This window comes from Gastrolobium bilobum, unplaced genomic scaffold (assembly GCF_033153095.1).
Source record: "Gastrolobium bilobum isolate Gb01-03AN ecotype WA unplaced genomic scaffold, APGP_CSIRO_Gbil_v1 utg33850, whole genome shotgun sequence".
NCBI classification, from domain to species: domain Eukaryota; kingdom Viridiplantae; phylum Streptophyta; class Magnoliopsida; order Fabales; family Fabaceae; genus Gastrolobium; species Gastrolobium bilobum.
Genome location: NW_026899874.1, coordinates 66,600 through 85,749, shown reverse-complemented (window position 1 = coordinate 85,749; position 19,150 = coordinate 66,600). Strand labels below are relative to the sequence as shown.

General features: G+C 33.4%; 3 protein-coding genes across 3 annotated transcripts; 2 read left to right on the top strand and 1 right to left on the bottom strand.

The window, feature by feature from the left end:
* Window positions 1-2,036: 2,036 nt before the first annotated feature.
* LOC133294050 (uncharacterized) lies at window positions 2,037-5,038 on the top strand. Its single transcript, XM_061492698.1, has 6 exons — window positions 2,037-2,181; window positions 2,471-2,538; window positions 2,736-3,813; window positions 4,006-4,079; window positions 4,189-4,333; window positions 4,425-5,038. The coding sequence occupies exons 1-6, from the start codon at window positions 2,037-2,039 to the stop codon at window positions 5,036-5,038; spliced, it is 2,124 nt and encodes a 707-aa protein (XP_061348682.1).
* A 2,024-nt stretch (window positions 5,039-7,062) lies between these two features.
* LOC133294056 (uncharacterized) lies at window positions 7,063-10,300 on the top strand. Its single transcript, XM_061492705.1, has 6 exons — window positions 7,063-7,648; window positions 7,742-7,992; window positions 8,264-8,639; window positions 8,735-8,866; window positions 8,952-9,127; window positions 9,924-10,300. Exons 1-6 carry the CDS (start codon window positions 7,103-7,105, stop codon window positions 10,045-10,047), a joined length of 1,605 nt encoding a protein of 534 aa, XP_061348689.1. The 5' UTR covers window positions 7,063-7,102; the 3' UTR covers window positions 10,048-10,300.
* A 4,586-nt stretch (window positions 10,301-14,886) lies between these two features.
* On the bottom strand, window positions 14,887-18,832 carry LOC133294054 (transcription factor EGL1-like). The gene is made up of 8 exons (XM_061492703.1): window positions 18,591-18,832; window positions 17,931-18,185; window positions 17,691-17,787; window positions 17,512-17,526; window positions 16,943-16,999; window positions 15,987-16,841; window positions 15,469-15,909; window positions 14,887-15,312 (listed from the first exon to the last, which is right to left on the bottom strand). Exons 1-8 carry the CDS (start codon window positions 18,686-18,688, stop codon window positions 15,241-15,243), a joined length of 1,890 nt encoding a protein of 629 aa, XP_061348687.1. The 5' UTR covers window positions 18,689-18,832; the 3' UTR covers window positions 14,887-15,240.
* Between the last annotated feature and the right edge of the window lie 318 nt (window positions 18,833-19,150).

Here is a 19,150-nt window from a genome sequence, read left to right as displayed (position 1 = left end):
ACAAAATCTTATTTAAATAGTTAACGTAAGTCTACACAATAAATGACTGCAGGACCATTTTGATTTATGACGCAGCAATGGGACCTATAGTGGTTCTCCATTGCCAAATGCAGTCAAACAAAATGCAAGGCCAGGAACAAAACTTGAGTACGTCGGTAGTTTATTTATCTTAGAATACGTAGGGGGATCCATCGTAGGATTCTAGAAATTTACGCAGAATCCGCCCTACGTATTCTAGTATAAATGAACTACTAATGGACTGAACTTCAGTGCATCGGTAGCACTGAAAAGTTTTCCAAGGGCCAGGGGTTGTTTCCTGCGCAACAAGAATGAGAGGAAAACGTCTTGTTAAGAACCTTGAGGTCACCATCCCAAAAGCTAGCTCAAAGGATGGGAGTGCCCAAGGCCTTATAAACTCCACATTAGTTGCACATACAACCAATGTGGGACTATATATCTCAACACGCCCCCTCACACGAGAGCCCATTGGGCTTGAAGAGTGGACAATGCAACAGGCCCAGCCTACCTGTGCTAAGAAACGCCACAAGAGAAAGTGGGGGGCGGCGAGGCTCTGATACCATGTTAATTATCAAGAGACAAGAGGTATTCATTGTAATCCTTGTTATATTGAACTACACAACATTGGTGCTATTATATAGCAAACCAATTGAAGAATACAAAGAGACACACTCAATGTGGACTTCTATACTATGTACAACAACACGTCTTATCCAGCGAAAGAAGTCAGTCAACGACAAGCTTTAGCAAGATGGAAGATTCCTTAAAAACGACAACGTTTGGTGCATTTTGAGACATCACGGAGCTGGATTCAACAAATAGTGGGTCAGAATAGTAGACGGTTAAATTTTGATTGAGATGAGATAAAGGAAGGTGGAATTGAATTTTGCAAGGAAGTGATAGGATAGTTTGAGAATTGAGAGAGATATGGGAAAGCAAAAAAAGCAAGCCAAGTTGCCTTCAGTTAAAAGCTTTCCTCAACCAATTTTGTTTTACAATTTACCTGTCATTGTCGTGTTTTATATTATTAAATGTCCAAATCTGTATCCCATTGATTATACAGACAGACACATCCCCCGTGTTCCTATATCTGTGTTTCACATGTCCACACTCAACCTCTTCTATTCTGGATCTTCATCATCATCATCATCATGCACTTGTCTAAGCCTTTAAGCTGCATAAGGACTTAAATTAGGCATTATAATTCAGGTATCTCTCTCTACCTCCACACACACACATACAATTATTATATACTCACAATTTCCAATGTAGACTTAGAAATACATTATATTATGAATTGAGTGTAACTATGGCTAAAAGCATCTAGTTAGTATGGTCATTGTACGTATCAACCAAGATTGGAAATTCACTATGGAAAATGGAAAACCCGTTTACCACCATAAGATGATGTAATTTAAAGGATTCAGCTTTACATTGCATGTAATAATAAAGAAAAAGAAGCTTTACATATATAACATTTCCTTTTAGCGAGTTGGTATATTGCTGTGATCGAAAATGTAATGACTTGGTAGTGATAGGAATTAATGATTAAGTTCGAGGTTGGGTCCTAATCAAAGTTCAATCACATAAGTAATAGAGAAAGTAACCTTGGTCCAAACGTGTTACACACAAGGTGGATTCCTTTTCATTCTTTTATTTGCTTTTTGTTCCGGGGTTGGGGTAATATGTGAAGTTGTCAATTGGTTAGATCAAATATATAAATATAGTTGCTTGATTTTAGAAAATATGATCATTCAATTGTAAAATTAAACTCTTTTTGAGTTTTTATCTTTTTCATATATACATTTTTTTTTTTTCTATTTCAATGGTTAGTACTTAAACTTTTTGTGGGATTTGAAACTAATTATCAGTAAGTACTTTAGATTCTGATTTCTTATCAATGTATAGATGACATTCTGAAACATTTTCTCATCTTTGTGCTTGCACAGACTTTTCTGATTTTCCCATTATAGTTAAAATTGACTAAAAGATCACAGATAATAGCTTTCCTCTTTGTCATGGCGAGAAGATCTCCTCCTGTGGTTAACCAAAAATGCGAGTCAGGTTGCACATGGCGAATGTTTAGAATCTTCAATTTTCGTGAAGGTCATTCCAACAGAAGATTGGTTTCCAATAGGAGGCATTTGAATACACATGCTGCTGGTAAGAGTTCAATTTTTTTTACCTTAAATAATATTAGGTAATAGAATTTCCATCACATCATCCAGAAAGGCTCCAAGTTTCTTAGATGCATATTGCATTTACTATAATATATTTGCTGCAATTTTACACGAATATTTTTCTGCTGTGCCACCATTGACCATATTTTTACTTGAAGTTGTTACACTTGAAATCAATTTTTAATTTTCCTGAAGGTCAGGAAACTATTTGTAATCAATTTTGCCCCTCTACTCTGAAGTTTGGAACTTACGAATTTTGTTACAAGCTGCAGGAAATGGAAACTCCAGAAATAGCTCAGATTTGCTTAGCAAAGTTGATGAAAAGTGCCCTCACATTGGTGTAAGTTTTGATCAAACATACTTCCATTTATAAGGTTGATATTATAACAGGACCCCTTGCTTTCAAGAGTCTAATTCCTGAAATCATGGCATGAATGATGTTTTCACCCTTTTTACAACCACATATTCTCCCCCGTCCCCCACTTATCAAGGTGATTGCCATAATGTCTTAAGTTGATGGAAGAATTCTAACTACAGGTAAGTTCCAGAAAAAGAAGAGATTATAGTTGGAAAAGTATGGGATGCATGGAGAATGATCAAGTAGCAGATTGGGGAAATGATGTAACAAAGATGATTGTTGATCAGAGATTTGTCAATAAAAATGTTCAAGGTAAAGATGGGGCAGGCTGTCAGCCTGAACAATTCTTCAATGCTTTACAGATTTTAAATTCAAACAAGGAACTTTTCGTAAAACTTCTGCAAGATCCAAACTCTCTGCTAGTAAAACAGATTCATGACTCACAGAGTTCTCAAGTGAGAGAACCATATCATGCAAGGCAAAAAAGGATGATCAGATTCAATAAATCTCAAAATAGTAATGCTAGACGATGTGTAAAATCGTTTAAGTCCTTTGATAGACATGATTCATGTTCAAGTTGTGAACCTCGGTCCTCAAACAGAATAGTAGTTTTGAAGCCTGGCACATATAATGTGAAAAAAATTGCTGACACTAGCTTTGGCTGTCCTCGGCCTCATTCTCCTAAATGCCACAGTTATGATGCGCAAAATATTAAGCCTTCATATTTTCCCCTTGGTCGTATGAAGAGAAAGTTGAGGCATGCCAAGAGAGTGAGGAGTAAAGAACAGCAGTTGAGGACCACTGATGAAGTGCCATGTAAACTTCCCTGCATTTCCCAGGGCTTGGAAGATGGTAAAAAAGTAAAAGAATTGGAAATTGCTGGAAGAAATTCACCAACTAATGTCCATGCTAGTATTGGAGAAAGGTTGAATTCATATCTTTATTTGAAGAAGAAAAACAAGATTATCAAGTTCAAGGATTCTGAGTTATGCATGGGACAGGAAGATGTTTCATTTGGTGAAAGTTGCAGTAGTAACAGAAATAATACTCCAGTCACTGAAGGGATGAGATATTATAATAACTATGAAATGGTCCTCAGAACAAAGGTGGAGCTTCAGAAAGAAGGGGAAAATGGTCACAATAGCACTTTGGGACAGAAAATCAAGGAACCACCGGTGGCCATTTTTGATGCAGATATTAGTATCAGGAAAAGTCTTCCTGGCGCCAATCTGCATGCACATTATGATATTCCCAGAGGTATGCTCTATATAACTAATTTTTCAGCCTTCTCGGAACATAGACATTTATAAATTAATAAATATGTGTCTCTTGTATCATCCATGCAAATGCAATCTATCAATTCTTTATCATAGTCTGAGAAGCTTATAAAATCTTGTTACGATATACGTAAGACAGAAATTAGATATATGGATATGTTTTCTGAATCAGATGACGAATGTAAGGAGAGTCCTACTCGGGACTTAAACATAAATAATACAACCGGAGCAACTGAATATTTTTTGGTAAGCTTCTTTAGACATTTAATCTGAAGTGACACATAGATCCTTCTATGTTTTACATTTATCAATTGATCCTATCTTTTTCTCTTTTTTATCCTTAACGTGAACAAAGAAATTTGGAGAGATCCAGATGTCACCAGGAGTTGCTTCATCATGTCAGATAATAGAAGATTCTTCGAACATGAGGAAGAGAGTTGAGCAACCCCGTGCTGAATATGTTGGGAATGATGTCACCAACCCACCAACATTTCAACCAGGTATGGTTTTGAATCTGGAGATATCAGATATTCAAGTTTCTTTATCTTATTCACACTATTATCAGGCCTTGACAGTTTAGTACTTCTGCAGATGGATCATTGATACATGATAAATTTGAAGAGAACCATTTTACAGGCTTTATAAGTTCCTCTTTGTATCCAATAAACAATTTAACTTCTTCCTCCGAAGACATCTCAGACTATGTAAGGGAAATTCTGCAGGATTTCAGCTTAAAAGGGGATGAACTTGTTATTAAGAGCGAACCATCTGAGCTATTGCTGGATCCATCCACCTTTGATGAATTGAAGGGATTAACTGGCCAACTTTCTGGCTGTAGTACAATCTTGCTTGACTGTGTTATCGAAACTTTCAAGGAGGTATACCAGAAGTGTGGCTTCCTACCTCATATTTCATCAAAAAATCCAAAAGTCCAAGCATATGTTTTGAAGAAAGTTCTGATTAGAGAGATTACAGAACTCATTGACTTGCACTTTCTTCCTCATCCATCACCAATAACATTAAAAGAGCTTGTTGGAAAGGACTTAGCAAGACGTGGATCATGGCTAAATATAGAGGTTGATGCAGAAAGCATTGCAATAGAGGTAGGGGAAGATGTCCTTGAAAATCTGGTATTGGAGATGGCATCTGAGATGGATACAAGAGACATGATAGATTGCAATGAACCAATGTCTCCTTGGAGATGATAAAGCAATTTGGTAGAATTAAAAAGCAAGCAATTTTTTATTTTTATTTTAAATAAATCCTAAATTTGGTGACCAATAGTGTGCTTCCTAAGATATAATTAAATTAAACTTGTAAACATCATTTTATACATACAATAGGAACACCCATTTTTCATTATAATATTTATTTTGGATTTTTGGATGTCATATCAAATTATTTTTCGCATATTAATACGCAATCCAACCATTTCATATTTGTTGGTTTGCTTTTTTCATATGCTTTCAAGTATTATTTTTTCTATTAGTGTTTATTTTTATATTGTAGGCGATAAAATTATTTTTTATATATATATATAAATATGTGTAGCCATAAAAAAGAAGAGAGAAAAATAAAATATGAATCTTAAATATATATATATATATATATATATATAAAAGATATATTTATTTCATCCCACTTTTTTTTATAGGATTATTATGTCTAAACCTTCATCGCTATGGATATTCGCAGACCTCTTTAATATTGTATTTCATTGAAGTCAGACCTTGCTGTCACTTGATGCTAATTAATTCTAGAGTAAACTTCGATTGGAGTCCCTAACAAAAAAAATATAATTTTTACTTGGAAAATTATTCTCTTATGTAATAAGAGAGAGTTATATTATATTGTAGATATATTGATAAATGTGTCTTTTATTTATTTATTATTTTTTAACATATAGTGGAATTTATCTGATGTCTATGACATGAGAAGAGTATCTCTTATAATATAAGATTAGATGCACCCTTTTTATTTTTATCTCTTATAAAAAAATGTCAATTTTTTATCTTGCTATAATTTCAATTTTTTAGAAACGTGGTCTCTCAAAAATTAATGAAGACTTAATTTAATTTCTAAAAATAATTAATATAGATATTTTTTTAAGAGACTAATATAAGAATTGTATTTTTTTAGCGCTTTACTCTTTATTTTAAGGAGTGAGAAATTTGTTTGGATTTGCTTGCCAAAAGTCAAAATAAAATTGAAAATTACGAGGGAAAGTGATGGTTTACTTACTTGGCTAAATAAAAGGACATGTCTACCCAAATTAATAATTTTATAATTAAATTTGATTCAAATAATGTATATGCTCGCATTAATTTTATTATATCATTGACGTGTATTTTTGGCATAATTCCATTTTAAAGAATTCAATTTTTACAATTAATCAATGATACTGCTAGTACTTAGGGACACATTGCTTGGTGCAATACAAAACTCCTTTACTAATTATTAAATTAAATGCACACCACTAATCCATTATTAATAATTATCATGTTAAAATACATTTTTATTCATGTGCATTCCATTTAATTTTCATTGAAAAAATTTAATCTAAATTTTCATCGTCATTGTCATAATATCATTTATTAGAGTTATAACATAACAAAGTATAAATACTGCATATAAGAATCAATAATATCATATTTTTAGTATTTTTAATCCAATAAGTAATAGTTATTTTTTAATTTAAATTTTGTTTTATATTAATTTCATATTAATCTCACATTGTTATAACAGTAATAAATAATAAAAAGAATGATTATTTAAAAATGATAAGACTAAATTAAAAATGAAAGTATCAGCACAAAAAATTATATATAAACGTAATTATTATTTAGATTATAGGAAGAAAAATTTGGAACGCTTCCCGCCAAACCGAGCATGGTTATTACTTAGGGTTTGTATTTATTATTTAACATTACACAAAAAAAATTCATTTAACATTACACAAAAAAAAATTCCTATGCACACAACATTTTGTGGGACTCACATTTTTTGAAGCAAAAGAAAAAAAAAAAACTACGGTACGCAAAATGAATCTCTATAACTTTGCATAATCACTTTTTATACAACATAACTCTTATAAAACTCTATTACTTATTAGTGCTACTAATTAGTAATTAATGTCACACGATTATTATTTATAAAAAAAAAATATATATATATATATATAAATAACCATTATTGCATTTGCATAAACCCTGATTTGGTGGCTGGTACCCTTTAGGGAGAAGCATAAACCCTAGGAGTAGGAGGAGGTAATGGACCCGAAAAGCGTGAAATCGGATTTGGTTCTGATTTTAGACTTCGGTTCACAGTACACTCACCTCATCACTCGCCGAATCAGAAGCCTCTCAGTCTTCTCCCTTTGCATTTCCGGCACTTCCTCTCTCAACTCCATCACTGACCACAAACCCTCCGTCGTCATTCTCTCCGGTGGGCCCCACTCCGTCCACACCCCCGATTCCCCTTCCTTCCCCGACGGTTTCCTCGAATGGGCCCAATCCAACGGCGTCGTCGTCCTCGGCATTTGCTACGGCCTCCAGCTCCTCGTCCAGCGTCTCGGCGGCGATGTCCGTGTCGGCCACAAGCAAGAGTACGGTCGCATGGAAATTCACGTCGACAAGCCCTCCGCACTCTTCGGCTCTGACAACGTCGGCAAACGACAGGTCGTTTGGATGAGTCACGGCGATGAGGCCGTCACGCTTCCCCCTGGCTTCGACGTCGTCGCGCGAAGCCAGCAGGGCGCAGTCGCTGCCATAGAAAATCCTTCTTCCAAGTTCTATGGCCTACAGTATCATCCTGAGGTATAACCTTTTCATATTAGAATTGAAAGTTTAAAACTTTACCTTGTGCTTTATGGAAATGATTGTTGAAAATTACATTGTTTCTTTGTGTAGGTGACACATACCCCACAAGGAATGGAAACGCTGCGGCATTTTCTCTTTGATGTTTGTGGGGTTGAACCGGGGTGGAACATGGAGGATGTGATGGAGGAAGAACTGAAAGTGATCAAAGATACGGTGGGGCCTGATGAGCTTGTCATTTGTGCCTTGTCTGGAGGTGTGGATTCCACAGTTGCTGCTACTCTAGTCCATAAAGCCATTGGGGATAGGCTTCATTGTATCTTTGTCGACAATGGCTTGCTTAGGTGACTTATCTTTCAGTTAAATTCTGTACGAAGATACCAAATGATGGTAGTTCAGTTGGTGTTAGGAAACTGAGTAGGGGGTGAGAGCATGTTCATTCTCCTCAGTCCCATCTTTCAGAGGGATTTAAAGTCTTAATATCGGGATCCGTTCTGAATCGGAGTAGTTGTGAAGCTATGAACCGATTGAAATATTTAAAAAAAAAAAAAGATTCTGTATGTAGATCTTGAATTTCAAATATGTGGTTTTATCATTCTTCTTATGTGTGTACAGGTATAAGGAGCAGGAACGTGTGATGGAAACCTTTGAAAAGGATCTTCATCTGCCGGTTGTGTGTGTGGATGCTGCTAATCAATTTCTTACAAAGCTTAAAGGTGTAACCGATCCTGAGATAAAGAGGAAAATTATTGGAAAAGAGTTTATCTGCGTCTTTGATGCTTTTGCTCAGAAGCTAGAGCAGAAACTGGGAAAGAAACCTTCTTATTTGGTTCAAGGAACCTTGTATCCTGATGTGATTGAATCGTGCCCACCACCTGGAAGTGGTAGAACCCATTCCCATACCATCAAGAGTCATCATAATGTTGGAGGTCTTCCAAAGGACATGAAATTGAAACTTATTGAACCACTTAAACTTCTATTCAAGGATGAGGTTTTACATTTGATCTATTAGCTTGATCATATCTATCTATGTGTTTGTTGTGTTATGCATTGATTTTTTTGTTCTTTGTATTCTCATGTATAAAGGTTCGTCAATTAGGGAGGATCTTGGACGTTCCAGGGGCTTTTCTAAAACGCCACCCATTCCCCGGGCCTGGCCTTGCAGTGAGAGTTTTGGGTGATGTGACTCAAGGAAATGCCTTAGATATTCTCCGACAGGTACATGGAAATTTTGTGCTTATGGATTTATGTGTCCCTATAATATTGATTTACCTCTGGTGTTTAAGTCCAATTATATTTCCAGGTTGATGAGATTTTCATTCAGTCAATCAAGGATGCTGGGCTTTATGATTCAATATGGCAAGCCTTTGCAGTTTTTTTGCCAGTAAGATCTGTTGGAGTTCAAGGTGATCAAAGAACACACTCTCATGTTGTTGCTCTCAGAGCTGTTACGAGTCAAGATGGAATGACTGCAGACTGGTAAGATTTCAACTGTAAAATGTATGGCTATGCTGCTAGATAACTTTTTATTTCTTATTACAGCTGATTGTGCTCCATTTGCAGAATATACTTATGAAAAGCATGTTTGGTTATGCTGTGTTGCTGCTGCATAATCTTTCTTTCTTTTTTAAAAATGGTACTAAATTACCATCTGTAGGTCAAATATGCTTCTAGCAAATTATTCAATGAAACAAATAAAGTCTGATGCGATTCCCATGATAGAATATTCTGCTTTTCAATATTGTTGCTGTTGCATATTTATTTGATACTGCAGAAGGTTTCTTTATCAGGTGGCGGAGCCACATTGGCTCTAGCCTGTGCCTTGGCCTTGGTTAATTTTTAAAAATTAGCCGCGTTTTAAACATAGCCAAATAATCGTAGCTAGCCACGTTTCAAAAATTTAGTGTTTGGCACGGACTAAATTTTTAGGCCCTGGCTTGGTTACTTTGCTGGCTCCGTCAATGTCTTTACCGCGAGATTATAAGAACTTATACACCTACTCGAGACTTTAAAGAACGCCTAATATATGAAAATTCTGAAATATACAGGAGGAAGTGGTGTTTCTTAAGCACACTATCATCTCATTAAGCTATATCTTGATCTTAATTAAATACTTGGGCATTGTCCTTGTTAAACATACATCAGTTTCAGGGCATTGATTTTTTACTTGGAATGCAAGTTCCTTTAAATTTTTCTATGGGATTTTCTTTTCCTATTTATGAAACTATCCCATTCAATGCAATTTGTTTTAACTATATTATGAAATAAATCCCAGGTACTACTTTGAGCACAAATTCCTTGACGATGTTGCGCGAAAGATCTGTAATGGTGTCCGTGGTGTAAACCGTGTTGTGCAAGACATTACGTCCAAGCCGCCATCAACAATTGAATGGGAATAATATCACATTTAATGCTTTACTCTGCAAAAGTAATGAGGTACTTCAAACTGTATATGGGTTAAGGTTCTTGCTGTTTATTACTTGTTTGGGTATCTTGTTCTTCCCTGCCTGTCTAGATTGATATGGGAATTGATGATGGGATTGGTATGATTCTTGAGATTGGAATAGCTAGAGTTCAGAGGACCATAAACAAAGTTATTTCATTGTAATGATTTTTTTACTCATGAATCAATTTTATTAATGAATTTTGTTCCTCAACTATAGAAAGTATTATTAATTATACACTTGTCATCTCATGATCTGTGTTGCTGTTGATGGGTGTAAATATATGCCCGGCTGCATTAGATAACATGAAAGTGGGTTATGTGGCAGGTTTTACACGCTTTGGTAAATAAGCCTGTCACTTTTTTATTTATATTGGAAATAATATTTTTCTGCCTAACAGAAAAAATTTAGTGCAATAAAATTAGAAATATTTTTTTCTTATAATTAATGTCTTTTAGTGCTCTTTCGTGTTATTGCTAATATTTGTCACTTCTTGTGTTCCATAGAGAGACATTTTCAATCACCTGTCTTTTTTTTTTTTTCTTGAACATGCAAAACTTTGATTTGTAAGTACCGCTCTGGTTTAAGATAAGGAAAAAATGATTATCCTTTTAAATGATACAATTTTTGTCATTTTACTCTCACAAAGAAATGAGATTTATGCTTATATTTTTTTTGCCGACTCTTTCTCTCTTTTTTTATCTATTTTTTTCTCTCATTTAAAATAATATAATTTTACATTCTTTAAAATAACACGTATTTTTTCCTTAAAATAATTATTGTTTGGCTTTAATGTTTCTAAATAAATTATTTATATTTACTTTCAAAATGACATCATTTTAAGTTGAAAATTTAAAAAATTATAATGAAAAAATATTATTATAATTTTGAACTAAATTATAATTATAAAAAAACTTTAATTTTTGCCCTAAATCCTTGTTGCTTTATACGTTTTTGTTTGTTTGAAATTATATCACTTTAAAGGAAATAAATTATTTGTAAAATTTTATTATTAATTTTTTGAAATTTTTAATTTTATTTGTTGGCATTTATATTAAGTGGAATAAATTAAAGTATTTGATAAAAAATTATATTTGATTTTTAAAATAATAGTAATATTGGATAAAATAACTTGAGAAATGATATTAAAGATTGAATTTGTTACTCTCTAATCGAATGACAATTTTATTTACAGAATCAAAAATCATTAATCTTTGTTCTTTAATGTTTCCAATCATACTGTACGCAGAATCAAAAAATATCTTTGTCCTTGTTGCTTTATACGTTTTTGTTTGTTTGAAATTATATCACTTTAAAGGAAATAAATTATTTGTAAAATTTTATTATTAATTTTTTGAAATTTTTGTTGGCATTTATATTAAGTGGAATAAATTAAAGTATTTGATAAAAAATTATATTTGATTTTTAAAATAATAGAAATATTGGATAAAATAACTTGAGAAATGATATTAAAGATTGAATTTGTTACTCTCTAATCGAATGACAATTTTATTTACAGAATCAAAAATCATTAATCTTTGTTCTTTAATGTTTCCAATCATACTGTACGCATATCAAGCATAAAAATATTCTAATAATTATATTAAATAACGAATAGTATAAAAAAAAAATTTGGTAGATAATAGTATAAAATTCTTATTTTTGTATGTTGGTCATTCAACAAAATATGTATTAAATGCACCTTAGTCTTTTGAATTAAAAAAATAAATTTCTTAAAAAATTAAATAATTTATATTAAATTATATGTTCGATTTTCATTATTTTATACCAAAAAAAAAAAAATATTCTATGAATGCATTAATGTCTAGTTTCTGAAAGAAAAAAAGGGTCCACACAGTGAAAAACCTGGTCAAATTCCAAGAGTCCCGATTGTTTACTACGAGACATCATTCAGGATCAGAAGTCTCATCATGATTGAGTTCGAGAACGGACAACGAATCAGTCATTCATTGTGTGCTCGTGGAAAGCCAGCTGTCATTTTAATTTTTTTAATATCAAATACAATATCTAAATGATATGAGTTTTCTTCTTATCAAGACAACATAAGATATCATCTATTAATAAAATATTAAACAATATATTAGTACCTTTACTCACGAGGTCTATAGTCAAATACATACATTCACTTAAGGGATATTTGATAGAGGAGATATTTTTTTTATCAGTGAAAAAATTTGTCGAGAACATGGTGGGAAAAATTTATAACCGGATAAGATAAGAAAAAATATTTAGTAGACCAAAATTTATTACTGGATAAGATAAGAAAAGATTATTTTACCATACCTTAGATGGTAATATTTCCTATTGATATCATTCAAATTGTTACCCATCAAAAAAAAATTCCCAATCACTTTTTAATTTTACTCCTTTTGATGGTTAAATTATTTTTCTCACTCCACTCTCCTGACTAATTTTTTTTTTCCTACTACCAAGTGTCAGCAGCGAACGTATGACATCCATAAAGCAATCAAAGGGTAGGTGCAGTGCAGTGAGGTCCATAGTACTTTGAAGTTGAATATTCGGAAAAAAAAATTATTCAAAAATTATGATTATTGAAAATATGATAGAAAAATGAGTTTTCAAAAAAAAAAAAAAATTTAAATTATTTAGTAAGTTAAAATATTATCAAAAATGTTGACTTAAATTTTTTAGATTTACGTTTGATTAATTATCAAATATTATTAAAAATGTGAGATAATTTTACCAAACTAACCCTACCCATCATTTTCATTCAAAACATTTACAATTTAAAATTAAATTTTCATTTTTACATAATCTAAAAATAAAACAAAATCAGCATTTAAAAACAAAAAAAAAAATCACGAAGAACAACACTGCACTATTTGTCAGAACCAGCACTAAATACAAGCGCCTCAACTAATTCCTTCAAACTCAGTTTGAACCAGTATTATTTTGCATTTTGTTAGAAATGGACCAAAAAAGTGCAATTATTCTTCCAGCATATAATAATAATAAAGTTTGAGGAAAAATCTCGGAGCAAAATGAAGCAAAAACAATGTGAAGCTATGGAAACATGAAAAAGCTTACCAGAGCGTTAGGAAGCATAGGGTTGAAAAGTGACAACTATAGATAATATCTGTCACGGATAGGGTCGAAGGGAGTGTTAATTATCAATCATCTGAAATTTTTTCCATGGGAATTCGAGAATATCATCATTTCAGTAGTATTTTTGACTGACATTCTCAGTCACAAAAAAATTTTATGAAAATTTTCATCTGTGCTTGGATTGATATGAATTCAATATGATGATCATACAAATAGTTATTTGTGTTAAAATTTTGTATATAAATACAACTTATTTTATTCTACAGACTTATATGATACGACATAAATAATTTTTAAATTTTATTTTTGTGAATAAAAATTATTTAAATTGCCTTAAATTAATAAATAATTAAATAATTATTTAATAATATGAATATCCCTAACAAGAACACAGTATGATTTTTTTGGGGTCGGCAGTGGTTGATACACATAAAAAAAGAAATTCATATCATGTTCAAATTAATATTAGCAGGTCGTATTGAAAATTATCCCCTTAGTCAAGATATTCTCTTTTTTACTCGCATAATGCAGTACTATTGAATGGTGTGAACATCATTATTTTAAGTATATTGAATTAATATGACCAGATACTATCTCTTGACAACAAATTGGAATATTCTGGCCGGCTGTGGGTTGTATTACCCCATACTTTAAAAACTGATCTACGCATGGATCCGTCAAGAGCCAGCAAAGTAGTGCTTTGATCTCAATATAAAAAGTAGAAATATTATAATACTGTAAACTTAATTTGACCAAGACCAAGTATTCTTAGGGAATAAATAAATAAAGAGATTAATATTTCTCATGTGGGGATAATTTTATTTCCTACACACAGTGTTCACACTGAAAGTGTGTGAGGTTTATATTTTCTTTTTCTTCTTTTCACATAGCCTCATACAGGCCCCACATACTTTTATATATGTATAGGAGATAAAATTATTTCTTATAAAATGATAAATATTAATCTCATTTGTTGGAATATATAAAATTATTAATGTAGTCTCACCCAACAGCTTAAGCTTTTGGGTTGAATTAGTTCTTTACATGGTATCATAGTCTCGGTGTACCGAGTTCGATCCTCGCCACCCCACTTTCTTTCTTCGCACAGGTAGTGGGCTTGTGCATTGTCCACCCTTTAAGCCCTGGACTCTCGTGTGAGGGAGCATGTTGAGATATATAAATAGTCTCACCCACCCAACGGCTTAACATTTTGGGTTGAATTGGTTCTTTACACCGTCAATAAAAATGAATGGAATAATTGATGGTAATCACAACTATGGGTCAAAATTTGTCACTTCTGTAATATAATTTTTTACCATTAATGTTTCACCCGTACAGTATTTCATTATAAAGAGGAGACAATTTACAACCCTTGCAATCCTCCCAGTATTTTATTTTCCTCTACAAATACTTGATGCTTTCTCTTTTTACATTACTAGATAGGAAAGATTATGAAATTGGATGAGTATGTAATGAGAAGTTCTAATAGGAATGTGTTCTTTCATGTTGAGAATCTGTATGTATATTACGTGTACTCTCTAAAATCTACATGCATTTCTTAAGCCACATGAATTTTAGAGTCCCATGACTTAGAAATCTGTAAACAAAGTGAGAATTATTGATTCATACAGAAAAAAAAACAAAAATGAGGTCAAAATAGTTGTTCACTTCAGTATGATGCTCTCGGCAAATAATGTAGATGGGTTCATTTTCAATATCACGTGCTACTTGAAAGATTACCATAATTAAGAATGTGTGTCTAGCGATCAAAATATAGTCAGTGGTCAATGTTCATGCTGTTTTAAGCTATAGGAGCTAATGGCTAGTCAACTAAGTCTATCTACTCATTTACAACTGCTTAAACAAAAGTCCATGTTACATCACCAAGAGTTATGGTATTGCCCAAAAACTATATTTTTTCCTTTTATTAAAAGTCTTCAAAAAGAATCTCCAAGAAGAACTTGCAGCTGTGACTCCATCAATCTAATGAACCCTCAGTCACACGGCAGTGGAAGGAACTAAATTGAACATCCCCATGGTTTTTTAGGGAAATCAAAAGATTCAACACTTCGAAGCCACTTTTTGGAGTGTTTGTTTGATCCTTTTTGCTGTTGCAACAGTTGATCCTGTGAACTGCAAATAAAGGATAAAAGGCAATGGGGTATACACTTGAGAGATGATCATGCTAGGAAGTATGAAACAAATATAAAATGCAGAACATTATCAGTTATTCATGTTCTGTTTAACAAATAAAAGTATAAAACCAAAAAGACATATCCAAGTGCTCACCTTAGATTTAATGGTCAGAAAAAGATTCCCATCAGCTTCTGTCGACTGAACTGAATTGAAGTCTATACTGAGACTGTTAACTGCTTCCATAATTTCCAGCAGTCTTCCTGCTCTCGAAGGGCACTTCATTTCGATCACAACTTTATTGTCACTCATATTGACAGTAATATCTTTAGTTGAACTGCCTCTAAAAGCATCTGAGTTAATCTCTAGCCCTGTCTCATCTATCTCACAAGCTTTCCTCTTTTTTATCACTGATTTCTTGCCATTGTTAGTTTTGTTAAAATACTGATCAGAAGTCCTCTCCTCCAAATCTTGAGGTGATTTTTTAGTCCTAGTCTCCATATCTATTAGCTCCCTGCGAGCTTCCAACTCTCCTATCCTTTTCTCAAGCTTTCTAAGGTATTCAATTGCATCATCTAGTATTGAAACTTTGTCATCCTGCAAGAATGATGCATTTAATCAATAGGAGCAGTGAAAATCAAGCGAACAAATGTCATGACTAAAATATATATTACCTTACTAATTGAAGGGACCATTGATCTAAGGGTTAAAAACCTTTCATTTAGTTTTGCTCTTCTCCTTCTTTCTGACATAACGTGGTTCATGCCAATTTCATCACCCTCTAGTCTCATTCCTTCTTTATAATCATTCTCTTCTTGAGACTCGAGCAGCCCATCCAAGTGCATCCTTGGAACTTCAAACACTACTTTCTTCAATAAGTTTTGTGAGGTTCCTGCTCTTGGCCTTTGGTAATCTATTGCCCCTCCTTTCTTCCAACTGGCAAAGCTTGATTCACGATGAGAATTTTGAAAATGCATCCCCATAATTAACTGGTCTGAGGTTTTTAAAATGGAAGAAAGAACTCTCTGATAATGGCGATCATCACTTAGAGGATCCACTAAGGTCATTTTTGGGTTATTGCACTTTTGAATGTCTCTAGCACAAGGGTCAGAAGGGTTTTCACCCATGGAAGCAGAAGCAATCTTCTCATAGCTGGCAAAAGTTTGTGATATACAGTCACTAGAATTCATGGAGTTAGGGACACAGTTGCTCAATTCATCATCCATAACTTGCCAGCTTTGGAATTGAGAGGTGCCACCGTTTATCTTTTCAACCATGCATGTTTCATCTGGTGCTTGATTGGCTTGTAAAGCATTTGAACTACCATTAGGAGAGGCTGTGTTGATTACTTCATACCCTACTTCTGGAATTGATTCAACATCATATGCATTATGATCAAATGCTACACAAGCAATATCTTCCTCATTTCTTGATTTCAATGTAGCTCCAGACTTATTAGGAACATTGACATACAGAATATTCAAGAAAGAAGTTCTGATCCGTTGAAGGATACTGAGGTCTTCTGAGACCTTCACACACAAAAAAGGGAAGAAATCAGCAACATGGTTGTGAGGTGGTTGGGGGGGATAACAGAATAAAAATATTATGTTAAAATCAAGGGAAAACTGACCAGATCAGTTGTACCTAGCTCAATAACCCCTTCCATAAAAGGAAAGCACGCCACTGTCTGAAAGATGAGATGCAGAAAACAAATTACACAGTGCATTGATTAGATTTTTCCTACTAAATATGACAGAAATTAGTTTTGATGGTCATTATGGTCATCGTAGTCGTAGATTTGGAATCTCAGTCCCTTGTTGGAAGAAAACTACATGCACGGAACAGATCACAAGATTTTAAGTAGTCTTGCCTTGATTGGGAATTAGGATAACAAGCTACCATTGCAGAAACTACAGGTCTACTGCTTATGTCCAGAGGAAATTGTCATGAATGCAGGACGAATGTTAGAGTGCTTTCTCTTCTACTTGGTGTAATTACTAATTAGGAATTTAAGATACATATTGTTGCATAAATTCCAGACCAAACACTACAGAGTACAGATTGGTTTCAAAAGCAAGACCTCTTCGAACACATCTAAATTTCTTCGCATCATATTTGATAGTACTAAGATAACATGTTAATAACTATTGGAGTTTATAGTACAGGGATGATTAAGTAAAGAAAAATCAGGATGTTTACCTGAATGGATGCACTCTGAGCATGAGAGAAGACAATTGTCACGTGTGTGTTTATGAAACAAAAACCAAACAAAGAAGACATATTTCAGACTTTTTTGTCATTTTAAGCAAGGTAAAGAGTTAAAGAGTATAAAAAAAAACGACATTCTAATCAAGCAAAGTCAAGAAACAGAATCTTACCTTTGCCAGCAGAGAGCGACTAAAAACTCTACAATCAGTGGAATTGGCATTGTTGAGCCAAATGGGTTGGCCATTTGCTAGAGCTCTTCCTGGTAACCTACGAGCATACACAGATTTGAAGATAACTAAGACTAACACACACTTCAGATTACACAACCCCCATTTAGGGAAGACAATTTGATTATCCAAAACTTAAAAAAAAAAAAAAAAAAAAAAAGGAAAAAATGAGAAATTATTTACCCTTTGCCAATGTTGAATACGAAGGACATGCAAACCAAATAATACCACTCAGTATCTGTAAGATCTTCAGGGGACAGTGCCGCTGAAGGCCTTTTGGTTTGTGGGCTGGTTTCTGCAGTTTTGAGGGACTTGAATAGCTCTCGCAGTTGCTCACTCCTCTGCAAGCCTATTTGATCAGAATTAAGTTCTACTCCTTGACTTGTTTTCCTAGTCTTAATATCTCCATTGTAATAACCTTCCCCCCAGCTCAAGACCCTTCAAAATTATCAGCCAAAAAATTAATTTTGAATATAATGGCTTCTTAGCAAACAACTTTATAACCAGTAATACCAGAAAATCTATTAGTGAAGTCAGAATTTCAAGTAGCTATGTAGTTGGTTAGATTAGAATTGTTGATTTATTATTCTCTTCCATTAGTATAAAACAAAACTGCACAATCAAACTTCGCCATCATCCACATTAGTCGGAGCAATAAAACAGATTCACTTGGATGTCAAACTAACCAAGAGGAGAAAAATAAATCATAATATGCCTCATCCAATATAAAGTCTTTCCATGTATTGGAAAACCAACATATTCAAGAAGGGGAAAGAGCAAACTCAATAAAAAAAATAAAAAAATCACAATAGAGATACAGTGAATGAAACAGTTAGTACCCACCCGGGTTGGGTAGCTGAACTGGACCAGAAGATTGCGTAGCTCCACTGGATGCTTCTCAAAGCCAAAGCAAGTTGTTTCTTCATGTTTTCAGGCACCATTTTGTGTAGCCACAACCTATCACATAGATCAAAATCTCAAAAATGAACACAGTATGTACTCTGTTGTATCAGATAGGAAAAGAAAAAACTTGTTGGACTTGTCTCTATATCTGGATTCATTTACTTGCCAACACCCTCGTTTCCTTGATTGGAAAATGTTTTTTTTTTTTTTTTCGAATCAACAACGATAACAAAACAAACAAATGTATTCCAAAACTACAGTAGCAGTAGATGTTGACTTGAGAGGGACGATTTAAATGATGTTTGTCTTTAACTAATAGGCAGTTCTGTTATGTACAGAATAACAAGGAGCTGAGATTTGTCACTGAATTAGAAAACGAATCCATTGTTTTTTTTTTTTTTTTTTTTGTAATTCTGATACCTACCTACTTTTACCAAAAAAGCAATATTTAATACATGGGTTAATTATGTCGTGTCACCTCATGTTAATTAAAAGGAAAC